Source organism: Rhodnius prolixus, unplaced genomic scaffold, assembly GCF_049639745.1.
Source record: "Rhodnius prolixus isolate KJV_2025 unplaced genomic scaffold, Rpr scaffold_1, whole genome shotgun sequence".
Taxonomy (NCBI): domain Eukaryota; kingdom Metazoa; phylum Arthropoda; class Insecta; order Hemiptera; family Reduviidae; genus Rhodnius; species Rhodnius prolixus.
Window position 1 is genome coordinate 55,316,719 of NW_027411581.1, and position 14,524 is coordinate 55,331,242.

The 14,524-nt window shown below is 31.4% G+C and overlaps 2 protein-coding genes across 2 annotated transcripts in view; both read right to left on the bottom strand.

Moving 5' to 3' along the window:
• The window catches only part of LOC141462376 (juvenile hormone esterase-like), a 34,604-nt gene extending 30,952 nt beyond the window's left edge, over nucleotides 1-3,652 (bottom strand). The window contains exon 1 of the mRNA XM_074144182.1: nucleotides 3,610-3,652. Coding sequence (XP_074000283.1) covers nucleotides 3,610-3,612 — 3 coding nt within the window. The 5' untranslated portion in view covers nucleotides 3,613-3,652. The remainder of the gene's footprint in view (nucleotides 1-3,609) is intronic.
• Nucleotides 3,653-7,478: 3,826 nt separating this feature from the next.
• Nucleotides 7,479-14,212, bottom strand: LOC141462375 (juvenile hormone esterase-like). Its single transcript, XM_074144181.1, has 10 exons — nucleotides 13,395-14,212; nucleotides 13,172-13,321; nucleotides 12,252-12,399; nucleotides 11,085-11,270; nucleotides 10,390-10,586; nucleotides 10,016-10,169; nucleotides 8,860-9,038; nucleotides 8,628-8,766; nucleotides 7,893-8,028; nucleotides 7,479-7,822 (listed from the first exon to the last, which is right to left on the bottom strand). Exons 1-10 carry the CDS (start codon nucleotides 13,581-13,583, stop codon nucleotides 7,648-7,650), a joined length of 1,653 nt encoding a protein of 550 aa, XP_074000282.1. The 5' UTR covers nucleotides 13,584-14,212; the 3' UTR covers nucleotides 7,479-7,647.
• Nucleotides 14,213-14,524: the final 312 nt, after the last annotated feature.

The following is a 14,524-nucleotide window of genomic DNA, read 5'->3' on the forward strand; positions in this document are numbered from 1 at the left end:
AAATGATATGCACTAAAAACTTGAACCCGGAAACACTCTATTGAAGCAATCAATATAATTGTAAAATAAATATCACTTATTTTTTTTTATATCAAATTAAGGAAACATAAATAAAGGGAAACGAAAGTAGGTTTCTAAAATAAAAGTTGTTAGAAACCAGTTCCATTATCCTGAGGCTAAAAAAGTTTAGAATTTAAGTTTTATGATAAGCAAACAATAACTGTGTTGGCTGCGGTAACATTTACCTAAATTTTCAAAAACATAGAACCAATGCACAGTAAATCAAAATATTACTTACTAAAAACTAAGTCCACAGATAACATTCCTCTTAAGAATCTAATACTGACGCTACTAATTAATAGATAATCTTTACTGCTACATTGTGTAGTTTATATAATTGATACAAAGACTGTCGGAGTAAAAATATATTAGAGATAAGAGATTTTCTTCTGATTTACGTTGCTTGAGGTCGCAAATCCTGGTAACTATTTTCTTATACTCCATGTTTCTCCCATTTGCAAAGAGTCGGGTCTGTTTCTATTCAGGTACGCCCTTTTAATAACTCCAGGGCGATTTGCTGATTAATGTTGAAACAATTATGTTCTTAATATGGCCTCTCCAGTTATGCGAAAATGTTGTTAGAAAAGATATGTTATGGTTTAGAAGATGCTTTTTACTGTAGGCAGGCTATAGAATAACCCTAGATCTTGACTTCGCCAACATAAGTGCTGCTACAAGCAAAGAGAGTTTTGGCTTGCCTATCCGTTGATTGTGCCCAGTTTGAACAGATTCTTTAAAAAAAAATAACGTTATTTTGACAATAAACTGAAGTTTGTTTTTCATATTTTAAATTACCATAACTTTTGAAAAATCTATCCGATTTCAAAAATTTTTTTTGTTTTTTTAGGAGCTCAAATACTATAAAAATATGCAAAAAAAGAATGTAACATTCCATTTGAAAAAACAAAGTTGGATACTGTATTTCGAGATACAAGGGTTTAAAAAAATGGGTCAATCACTGAAAATAATTTAGACTAAAAATGATTAAATACTATTTTTATTTTTTCGAAATTTCCCGCCATTATAAAAAAAGTGGGTGGAGCCTGTAACCATGGTCAAGTAAGTATTGTCCATAGGCCTACTGTGTGTAGTACAGTGGAACCTCGCATAACGAGCACCTCGCTTAACGAGTAATTCGCATAACGAGTAAAACAAATTGATTCTTATAGCGAGCGATGTTTCGCATAACGATAGTTTTCTAATGACATTTCGCTGACGTGTTTTCCTCAGCCAGTAAGCGGCCGGTGGGCGTGACCAGACGGAGTGGGGCAGTCGCAGTTAAAAGGGGCAGACACAGCTGGAGAAATCAGTTTTTGAAGTCAGTTTTTAGTGAGTTTTTAGTAGAGTTTTTAGTGAGTTTTTAGTCTTTGAGAGACGGTTTGGAAGTGATAGTTCGCGAGAGAGTCAGTGTTACTGAGTGCTTCAGAAAAAACTTTACAAAATTATTGTGTTTATTTTGTTATCCCTCTAACAAAATGGCTTCGAAAAAAATTAAAATAACGTTAGAAATGAAACGTAAAATCATTGAGAAACGAGAAAATGGTGTAAGTGTGGCTGATCTAGCACGCACCTACAATCGATCAACATCAACGATTTGCACTATTCTCAAGAATAAAGACAAAATCAAACAGATAGATGCATCAAAGGGCGTTACAAAAATGTCTACGCAGCGGTTACGTATCCTTGATGATTTGGAAAGATTACTTCTCATTTGGATAAATGAAAAACAATTGCAAGGCGACACTATAACCGAACAAATAATCTGTCAGAAGGCAAAACTAATTTTCACTGATCTCCGAACGAAAACTCCAGGATCGTCAACAGACGAAAAAGAATTTAAAGCAAGCCGTGGGTGGTTTGAAAAATTCAAAAAAAGAACCGGCATTCACAGCGTTATGAGGCACGGTGAAGCAGCAAGTTCCGATAAGAAGGCAGATGAGAACTACGTCAGCGACTTCAAAAAACTTTTGATTTCCGAGGGTTACTTGCCACAACAAATTTTTAACTGTGACGAGACAGGTCTCTTTTGGAAGAAAATGCCCAAGCGAACCTACATAACAGAAGAAGAAAAAGCATTACCCGGCCACAAGCCCATGAAAGATCGCCTCACGTTGCTGTTTTGTGCTAATGCAAGCGGTGACTTGAAAATTAAACCATTGCTGGTGTATCATTCGGAAACTCCACGAGCCTTTAAGAAATGCAACATCCACAAGAACAAACTAAATGTAATGTGGAAAGCCAATAACAAGGCTTGGGTGACACGTGACATTTTTGTTGAATGGATAAATGAAGTGTTTGGTCCTTCTGTGAAAAAATATTTATTGGAGATGAATCTGCCGCTCCATGCGTTGCTTGTACTGGACAATGCTCCCGCTCATCCTCCAAGTCTACAAAATGATCTTCTTGACGAATTTCAATTTATCAAAATTCAATATCTGCCTCCTAATACTACACCGTTACTTCAGCCTATGGATCAACAAGTAATTTCCAACTTTAAGAAACTGTACACTAAAGGTCTCTTCGAACATTGTTTTGAGGTGACTGAAGAGACAAACCTTACTTTGCGAGAATTTTGGAAATACCACTTCCATATTGTTACATCCCTCAAGATAATCGACAAGGCGTGGGACGGGGTTACCAAAAAAACTCTAATTTCTGCATGGAAGAAGCTCTGGCCTGAAATCCTCGTCGAATCTGGTTTTGAGGCGATTGAATCCGAACCTGTGGAATCTCTAGATAATGAAATTGTGTCTTTGGCCACGGATATGGGATTGACAGTTGATAAAGATGATATTGATGAGCTTGTAGCAGATCATAGTCAAGAGCTATCCACAGAGGAACTTGTTGAGTTGCAACACATTTCACAACAAGAATTGGTGGAAGAGAATTTATAAGACAAAGAGGAGAAAATATCAGAGGAACAACAATCTTCCAGCGCAATAAGAGAAATGTTGAAAGCATGGGAAACTGTTGCAACACACGTAGAAAACTATCACCCGAATAAGGCTGTGGCTATGCGATCTATAAATTTATTTAATGATAATGCTGTGTCACATTTTGAAGCGACGGCAGAAACAAGGAACATTGGACAAATTTATAATTAAAAAGGATTAATTATGAATGTACATATTTATCTCAATAAATATATGTAATTTATATTATATGTACATATGTATATAATTTTTTCGAAATAAATGTTATAAAAACAAATTTTATCAATATTTTTTTTGCATGGAACCAATTATCCCCTTTTATTTTAATTTAAATGAAAAAAATTGTTTCGCTTAACGAGTATTTCGCTTAACGAGTAAGGTTCTGGAACGAATTATGCTCGTTAAGCGAGGTTCGACTGTACATCTAAAGTGGAGTTCAATGACGTATTGGCCAACTTCATATTTTCCACTGTTCATGAGTGACGTCACTTTAATTTTTTTTTCTAAAATCATTACTTTTTTTCCAATAAAAGTGTTATTACTCAGAAAGTTTTAGTCCGAATTCGATACTGATGACACGGTTAGAAAGACAGATAAATTTTGTAAAAATTGATACCATTTTGAAGCATAAGTTGTTCTCCAAACAGCCTCAATCTTCCTCCGGATGCTGTAAAAATAAAAGTAATCGAAATTTTTACGAAAACTCATTAGGCCCTTATGTGATCATTATCAGACCTAGGTGCTGGCACTTTTTATAAACGTTTCCTTGCCTAATGGGCTTTCAAACGGTATATCATTTTCCAGGATTCCATTTATCTACGTATGAGAAATTACGTTTGTTTTACAAGAAAACGTGCTCACGAGCACTCAACAGTGTTAGTTATCAAGTTGTTTAATTCATTGAAAACTCTTTTAGATGGACCAGTAGTCAATTTTTAAAGTAGATTGTGTTAAATTAAGGAAGTCAAAGATTACAAAAAGCACTTTAAAAAAAAGAAGTTAAGGTTTATTCACATTCTTTTCTTTTTCAACAGTGTAGTTGCGTGTAAAATTGTAATTTGGAGTAAGTACATATGAATTTTTGTTTATAATTGTTTAAAATATTTCCTAGCATTTTCTCAAATATTTCAGAGAAATCGGAACTTTTTTTTTGTTTACCGTTTGAAAGCCCATTAAACAAGGAAACTTTTATAAAAAGTGCCAGCATCTAGGTCTGATAATGATCACGTAAGGGCCTAATGAGTTTTCTTAAAAATTTCTAAAGTGTTTAAGTGTAAAGCTCATAGAGCACACTTTGGTTCCTACGTTTGAACGATCTTTTGTCCATTAGCAGTCTAATATTATTAATATTCGACATAGTCATGACACATAGATCAGTGTATCTACCAAACAGCCAATCTAGGTCCTCTAGTTTTAGCCACTCTATTTAAGCAGTCAGTTTTTATTCACCCTAAGAAGGCACACCATTTTTTTTTTTCAGGTTGTGAGAATGTAGGGAGTCGAAACCAATTTAGTCAATACACATTTAAGTTCCTGATAAACATTAAGTATTAAATTAAAAAAAATATCGTAAACAAATTAAACAAATAGGGGTAATTAGAGAAACATCGTTTTTGTTGTGCAACAGAGTATGGGAGATTTGTTCCTTATAGGAAAGTTTAGATCAAAGGTAGCCAGCCCGCTACCCACTAATATTAATAATAGTTATTTATTTAACAAGTGTGGAAAGTAGTACTTTTCCTCACGCGAGGCAGGGTTTGCACGCACGAGCGAGCGAAGCGATGCGAGTGCAAGTGCAAATTGCCGAGTGTGAGGAAAATACTTTACACTAGAGTTAAATATTATATTTTTTCTGCAACCATTTATTAACTAATAAAATTAAAAATTTCATTTTTACAGTCTACAAAAAGTAATTTATTTATTATAAACATTTATTGTTATATTACAATTATTTACATTACTTACGTATTTACATTACTTATTACATTTTCTGCTGTTTCTTTTATTGATGGAGGAGTGTTTTCTAAACAGGCATCACTAGAATTCATTTTAAATTTCTATAAGGTAACACTATAACCTTTTTAACTGTTATAATTAAAAATATCTAATTATTTATTAAAGTATTATTTTTATTTCTATATTCCTTTCAATTTTTATTTTATTTTTTAATATTCGTTTTTTAATTATTTAAATAAAATAAATTTAAATAAGCTTATTAGAGTTTTACAGAAAATATTTATGTTAATAACAAAACTTCTTATATCAAGGAAGCACAATAAAGTTTTTCCACTCACTTGCGCGGAAAGTGACACTAATGGGAATTTCCCCCCACTAGTGTGGGAAGTTGGGCATTACACAGCTGATTTTAATTGAGTAATGAGAACTTCCCTACATGGTTGCAGAAAAATTTAATTTTCATAATAATAATAATTCTACTGCCCGGGAGATTGCTTCTAATTTTACAAAACTTGTTTATTATCACCAAATAGAAATGATTGTCTTACAGTTTAATTATGAACAAAAAACATTTTTCTAACATCAGAATCAAAAATAGACTTTTATAGCACTTAGACCATAAAAGAGAAATTTTCTAATATGAGAAATCTGGCACAAAAAGTTGTGAGGGATCAATTTACAATGCGAATCGTTTTTTTCGAAAATAAAATTTTCCCACCATAAAGTTGCACAAAAAACTTTCCAAAAATATGAATATTTAGAATCATAGTACTCGTTTACCTCTTTAATTTTCCACAATTGCAGCTTTCTGGCTGAATTTATGAAAGAGATATAAAGTGATTAAGTTTGGGAGCTTTACATTTCCTTCATTTTTCGAATTTCTGTACCTCCTATTCTATTAATGTGATCCCTGCAAAAATATAAACAATTATAGTACTCATTTACCTTTACAATAGAGCAAAACTGTAGCTTTCTAGCTGTATTTAAGAAGGTGATAAAGTTTGGGAGCTTTACATTTCATTTATATTTCCAATTGCTGTATCTTCTGTTCTATCAGTATAATCCCTGTGAAAATACGTAGAATAGTACTATAGTAATACGTACCTAGGACTCGTTTACCTCTTTAATTGTGCAAAATTACAGCTTTTTCTAGATGAATTTTTGCAGGAGATATAAAGTGGTAAATTTTGAGAGCTTTACATTTTCTTCATATTTCGAATTTTATGTGGCTCGCTTTGAATAATTTTATGGCTCGCAATATTCATCCTAATTTATCAAAATTGATTTATTAACTGAAAATGGAAATGATTCACTTGTAATAATGTATATCAAAATTGATTTATTAACTGAAAATGGAAATGATTCACTTGTAATAATGTATATCAAAATTGATTTATTAACTGAAAATGGAAATGATTCACTTGTAATAATGTATATCAAAATTGATTTATTAACTGAAAATGGAAATGATTCACTTGTAATAATGTATATCAAAATTGATTTATTAACTGAAAATGGAAATGATTCACTTGTAATAATGAACTAAAACACATTTTGAAACATCTGAATCAAAAAGAGATTTTTATCTATTTTCTATGTCACAAACGAAAAATTTTCTTATTTGAGTATCTGGCTTAAAGAGAGCTTTTTTGGATCTCTTTCAACTGCGAATTGAAAATGAAACTTACCAAACATTAATTTCGCTCGAACTTAACGGACGAAAACCTGCAACATCAATTACGTTGGGCAAATACGTGCGTTGAGATAGACTTGCAAGAAATAAGTGAAAAAGTTGAGAAACAAATATCTTACTAATTAAATAAATTAAATGTCATTCAACCATCTTATATGTAATTGTCATTATTATATTAACAATGTTTGTATGTATGAATAATATTTAAAACAATAATAACATTTAATTCTGTGTTGAATTTTTACCGCAAAAAATTGTTGTAGTGCGTTCAATCTTATAAATGTACATATAATTTTACAATGTAATAGGCTAATAATAAAATTCCAACATTGCCCACAGGTTCATTTGGGACGGCCACCTATGGTTTAGATGGAAAATGATCTGACGAAGATGGACTGGAATTCCACCAAGATCCTCATGGTCAAAGAGAAGAAAAAGAAATCACGAGCCTTTTAACATCATCGTCCATAGCGCGATCATTTATCTAGACCAGTGACCAGAATCATGCAATTAGAGAATTATTCTCTTATCAAAGAAGAAATATTAGGTTTCTTCTTTCCTAGAGCTGACATCTAACAGTAAACTTCAGATAACTCAAGTAATATACGATGGAATACTCCACTAAATCCATGAAACAACATTGTTGCAATCATCACGTATAAAAGACAACGGTGCCAATGCGCTAATTTTAAGGTAGTAATCTATAGTAGTTAAGAAAACTAAACTTTATGGGAAATCTGGCCAAATGTTTATTTCAATTAAAAATTAAAGAATCAGCAGTAATCAGTCTGAAAATAATAAAATCAATAATTTATACTTCATGCTCACTACTGCAATTTGTATTAAGTTACAAAACTAAAATCAAAATGTTTTCACAGAATTAATTAGTTTACATTCAATATGTTCGTGAATAATTATAGAATTTAAAAGAGATTGAAATAGAAGAAAAACATAAAATAATTCAAAGGAAAAATGTATATTTCACAATTTTTGTAAGTAATAAACTCAACAACATTCTATTATTTCTTCATTATAATGAAGTTGAGACCAAAATTGCACCCTACTAGGTAAAAGTGTGCTATTAACTGTTACTTCTCCACTAATTCCAAAACTGATGAAGTTTTGCTGTTCATTGTCCCATTGAGGCCATTCGAAATCGAATCCTGACGGGGTCGGGTCTCTGCGAAAGCAAATGAATTTAGAAATTGAAACATCAACACTAAAACATTCAGGTAGGAACAAATATTCACCCTGAACTTATGAAGTTATAAAGTAAATTAAGTAGTAAATGTGATATATTTAAATCTTGACTTGTTGTAGGTTCACCAACTTCGAAAGGATTTTCGATTTTCCAAATATAGAGTATATCATCTAAATCAACGCTACCTGTGCAACAAGAACAATAAAATGTTAGTTAAATAATTAAATAAATTAAGTAAATATACATTGATAGTTGCAAACAAAAAATATTAAATACTGATTTCAAATACAATAATAAACATTAATGCATGTTTTTTTTGTAATTTTTACTGATTATTTATTAATCGAAATATAAATCAACCAAACAAATTTTTTAAACAAAATCACATACGTTTATCATATCTTCAAGTCCAATCACGACTAAATATTTTTTTAAACGGCGCTGAGACGTGTTTAAATTGCGAGGGTAGGTTGTAAATATGTAAGCAAAACTTATTTATAAGGTAAAAAAATTCACCAAATTTATCCATCAACTTCTTTTTTTTGGATTTGGAGTCCATGGGGGTACATTAGACGATAATAATAAAAAAAAATACATCAATAATCCAAGTATTAGCGGAATACGAAAGGAGCCTCAGAGTAGTATTTTACAATTTGGGTCTAACTTATGCATTAGCAAAATCTAACTTATGAACAAACAATATTTTAATCTATGATGCGCTAAGGAAAATAGACGTTAACCAAGAAGGCGGATAAATGCTTTGCAGATAAATATAAATTCTTACCTACTAAAACTCTTCTGCCAGCCAATATTTCTTGGAAACTATATTCACCGACATAATCAAAATAATAGAAATAATGAGGCCCTTTATGCACCCTCAAGGCTTCAACAGCTGGCCAAATAAATATTCTATCAGAATACATCTGCAGAATAAAAGATTTATTACTTACTACAGCTATTTTTTTTAATCACATTTCATTTGCCAATAAAAAAAATAAAATAAAAAATATATCTACTTCCGTTAAATTTCTGAGCAATTCCAATGTAATTGGCTGGTCGTCAAAGTAGAATTCTCTGACTTCCTTAGTTACTTTTTCAGGATTCGTTGCAGTTTTATCGTAATACAAGAATATTGGTGCTATTTGATCGAATTGTTGATTATATTCTATCAGAGTTTCTGGTTCACGTACGTATACTGCAATACACAAATAGAATATTTATAACAGAATAATAATACTGATAATGATAGTATTTCATAAATTGTTCAAAACGTAAATGTTTTCTCTTTCAGTTACTAGAGTATTGTAGTATCATACTACAATTATTTACAATAAGACTAGTTCTGTAAATAAACTAGAAAAGAAGGATAAAAGAGTAGAACAATGTCCTACTGTAATCAATGTGATTCTGGAGGCTAATTTTTGATGATATTGAAAAAAGAGATTAAAAAAAAACAAAAATATGAAATAATTAAGACAAAAGGAAAATTAAACATTTTAACATGTTTATATACAATAAAATCAACAAACTTTCATTATTTCTTCGTTAAAATGAAATTGAGGCCACAATTTCTCATACTCGATAAAGGTGTGCTATTAATAGTTATTTATTTATTCGATGTCCTCACTGATTACGTCTCATTCATGCGTCTGATGTCGAAAACTCTTAAGTTGATTATTTTTTAAGAAGTGAACTGCCTTGTTGACAAAGTACAACTTGAATCTAGTCTAGGCAGCAATGAGAGTAACATCTCTGAATTTATTGATCAATAATTATTTGTGAAATGGGAAATATTTTTTTCTGAATCCGTAAATATTCAAAAACACATGAATAGTCTTGTTAGAACTGATATTTCTCAACTGGCAGCTAATAATTCTAGAATTAAGAAAAAAAATAGTTGAATTTGAGGCAGAATTCGTGTGATGAAATGAACATTATATTTAATACAATTAGATGTGGAATCTTACAAAATCAAAGCAAATTAAGTAGTTATTGTTGAATTGAGTCTATTCCTGAGGCAAAGATGTCTATTCCAGCTGTTGGTTGATTCAATTAGATGCTTCAATAATATAGTTGGCTTATCGTATAACCATACAGCAGAAAAAAAAAAAAATCCTCTAAAGATTGAATACATGATAATGAAGAAGAATACTACATTTATACAATAATTACCTGCAGTTCTGACAAAGTCTACTAAACTGGGAACGCCCACAATCCAAGGAACTGGTGCTGGCTCGGCATTGTGTGGATTAAACGGAAGAAATGGATTCGCTGCATTTCTATCACATATTGGTGTAAATATTATAAGGGGATCCATTTGGAATGTCTGAATATAAAGAAAAAAATAATTTCGATAGTAAAGGAAATTTATTATGCATGTTTTAAGCAATAGTAAGAATTCTTAAACTAAACCAAATTCTTTAAGTAATTTCAATGAAATCATTTTATCAACTTTTTCCAACTGAATACACTATAGAAATTGATTTAGGTATTATTGTGTAATTATTTACATATATAAGTATAATAAAAGAAAAACAATGGCTTACTTTAAATTCAAGGTAAGCTTCAGTTAGTGAGTAAGCATTTTTGGTCTGTAAACAATCCAATATCGCTTCGGAGGAATCTGTAGGACAGTCGAACAACTGTGCCATCTTTATTGCTCTGCTGCGAGCTACTCCTGGAGGTGTTTTTGTCCAAGGATCCAGTGCTGTTCCCGACTGGCTGATAGCTTTGTGAAATAAGCCTAAAAATTCACACAAAAATCCATAATAAATAATTCAGTTTGTTTAATACTAGTATTGTTTGTGTAATGGTTGTATACCATTATGAGGGAGAAGTGATACATTATAAGAGAGGCAGTTTTACCACCATTTTTGTGATTATGTAAACAACTATCACAATGTCGTATATGAATTTTTAGTAGGAAGATATACATCCATAAAAAGCAGCGGAGTTTCTCCTTCAGTTCTAACGAGGCTAAAATCCAGTATTGTGTAATAAATAAAGACAAAGAAAGCTGATTAATTTAAAAGGTAGAATGTGTACCGAAAAATTGGACTGTGAAATTCTCGGAAAAAAGACTATATTTTTAGGGACCAAAATGTGCAGTGTGGAAAGAAGAATTAATTATGTACAAATATTTTACTAATACTTTCCACTCTGCGAACTCCTTCTATCAAAAATTTTAACGTCTTCTGTTAAGTTCCTGAATGAAAAATAAAACCAATTCTAAATTGTTTACCTCTACTCATCGGTGAATACATATGAAAACTAACAGATGCAGCTCCAGCGAAATCACCAATCAGAGTTATTTGGTTAGAATCTCCACCAAAATTAGCAATATTGTCGTGTATCCATTTCAATGCCATAACTTGATCTTTCAGCCCCAAGTTGCCCGGTACTATATCGTCTTCCATGGTGAGGAATCCTGTCAGCACAAATTATTGCTTAACATGATGTTAAAAATTAAAAGAGAAATTAAATACTACAAAAAAGCAAATTTCATTTCGTTGAAAAAAATAAACCCATTTTCAATTTAGAGATCTCCAAAAATTAGGGAGACAAGCCGCATATGATGATGTTACGTTGTTATTTTTTGTACCAAATCATTTTCATGTTGAAAAAAGTAAACAAGATATTAGTAAAAGTAATAGAAACAACAAATAGAAAAAGATACTTCTCTTAATCGGACTTAAATGATCTTCATGGGACTTTAGAATTGCTACTAAGTTATAAAATAAAATATTTAATTAAAACATTGTATTTAAAACAATTACGCTAATCTTCAGATATCGTGTTTTGATTAACAATTATTAAAGGTTAAAATAAAATATTACTATTTATTATAGCTTCTCTCCTCCTGCTCTTCCCGCATCAGTTCATCTTATTTACCTCCTATTTATTTACTTATTGTATATATTTATACAGATTGTAAGTTACAAAATAAAAAAATAAATATTAATAAAAATAAACTATTGTTAGGTACATACTTAATATTTACTATTACGTATTTAACTCTTAAAGTATCCAAAATCTTAAATTTATTAGCAGTGGGGAACACGCTAAAACATGAAGAAATGGAATCATTGAGCGTGCTACGACCGTGTGAGGAGCTTCAGTTACTATTAGTTCGTAAACTGAACTCACCAAACTTCTAAACTTATCCGGGATACTTTTGTAAGATTCCTAATCTAAATAAAATATTAAATTTAACTCGGAATCCTAGCTATAAATAACGGGATAGGCCCTTGGCAACTTGTGGCGTAGACTTTTAATCAGTACTTAGTATCTGACTTAATGTGGTACGCAAATAAGAGTAATAGTTCAATATGAATGTCGAGGAAAGGAACAGGAGATAATTAAAGTAAAACAAAGGTGGAGTTCGTAATGTTAAATTACATTCACTTACCAAGCACACCAAGCCTGTAGTTTGGCATCACAACTACCAAGTCATTATCCAAGAAATATTCTGGTGATTTATCAATTTCACCAGATCCTGAATAAAATGTTACACCATGAATATATACCAGTACTGGCAACAGATTTGCTGGTTTTAGCTGGATACAGAAAAAAAAAAAGCAAAAAAAAAGGGAAATGAAATAAAATAAATAAATATATAAATAAGTTTATTTTCTAATAACTAATCTAAAAAGTAAGTTGTACCTCTTCATTTTTTTACAAAGAATATTAGTTCTTGTTTTTTTTTTGTTTTAATTCTGTTCTTTATTGAAAATAAGGAATAAAGAATTAATTACTTTTTAAAAATAGATTTAGGTCATATTAGAAAAGGGATTTCTTTTTTCATTATTCACTCCATCAAGGCAGCAAAAGCTGTTAAGAAAATTTAGAGCACAGGTTCGTGTTTGCCATCCTTGTAACAAACCGAACTTTTTAGTAAGATGTCTGAATAGACTAAACTTTCCGTGTCTGTAACGACATTTCTACTAATCCTCAAAATGATGTTTTGTTTCTTTATGCAGGTAAAAACCGTAACCATACATATTTACAAATCACACAGACTCTCTAGATGGAACTATCGAAATTATTGAAAGAGTACTAGAAAAAGAATATTTCCACTAACATCTGGTAACTACTCACGCTCTCCATGGGTCCCAAGTCGAGCGGGGAGCTACCAGTTAGGAATAACCATCCACTAATCATCCTCTACGCTCAGGTTGTAAATATTGAGTTTGAAAACAAGAAGAGGGTGTCACTGATCATGGACCGAGAGGGAGTGAGTGTGTGACAGGGAATGCAATCTTCGACACCGATAAGCACAAAAGAATGTACGATTAAAAAAGACTAATAATATTAGGTATTAATGCTTACATTTGGACTGTAAACAGACAAGTACAGGCAGTCTTCGTTGCCCATCTTGGTGGTGTTTACCTGAGGAAAATTATAAGTTATCTGCACACAGACACTACCAAAGTTGTAGGCTTCCCTCACACCAATCCATGGTTCTGGTGGCTGGGGATCCTGCAACAGTATTTGTTATTAAAAGAAGAACAATGCGAAATGACCTATCAATCACATTACTTTACATTGTCACCTGAAATCTAAGTTCATTAAGAGGCGGTTTGGCAAACGGAATGCCATTGAAAGCTGCCACAGTACGACCATTTCTGGATTTAAATTCTCTTCCTATTAAACTACCACAAGTTGTGTTCACAATTAGTTCACAACTTTGTGAAATCTGCACAATTAAAATCAAATCAATTACTATTACGAATAAATTCATTAATGTGGTTTAAAATAATAAAGGAAGTAAATGATAGCCTATTAATTCAGGCAGGTTTAATGTTCAGCTAACGATCAAGTGTCGAGAGATGGGCTTTAAAGCATTCCCACTTGTTGAAAAATTGTTGATAATTATTATCTTATTTACTTTGCCTAATGAGCCTATTAAGCAATTTTAAAAAATGATATATATTAAAAACTTGAACCCGGAAAGTCTCTACATAAATAAACAAATATAATGTAAAAATAATAATACTTATTAGTGATAGAACATTTTATCATATCAATTAAAGGGAAGGAAAGTTGGTTTCTAAAATAAATGTTGCAAAAAAAAAATCTGTTTTCCTGCGACTAAAAGAGTTCAAGATTTAAGTTTGTGACAAGCAAACAATATCTGAGTCGGCCGCGTTAACATTTACCGTAATTTTCTATTGTAAAACAAATAACCAATGCACAGTACCTCAAAATATTACTTACTAAAAACTAATTTCACAGTTAAAATTCCGCTAAGAATCTAATGCCGACGCTACTAATTATTAGGTAATCTTTACTGCTACATTGTGTAGTTTATAAAATAGGTACAAAGACTGTCTGAGTAAAAATATATTAGAGACAAGAGAATACCTACAAATTTTCTTTCCTTGAGGCTACAAACCCTAGTATTTTTTTTCTTATAGAGTCCATGTTTCTCCCTTTTGTAAAATGTTGGGGCTGCTTCAATTTAGGTACGCATTTTCAATAAGTCCAGAGCGATTTGCAGTTTAAAGTTTTAGTAATAGTTTTCTTTATACGGCCTCTCCTAATGTTAAGCTTAAACTTTGTGAGGCACATGGAAAAGATGACGAATTTTTATCACCTTGGCTATTTAATATGCTTCCAACGTGCATTTCCTTCACATTCCAACCAAGTTAAAACAACGGACCTGGCCTTTTCTTTTACTTG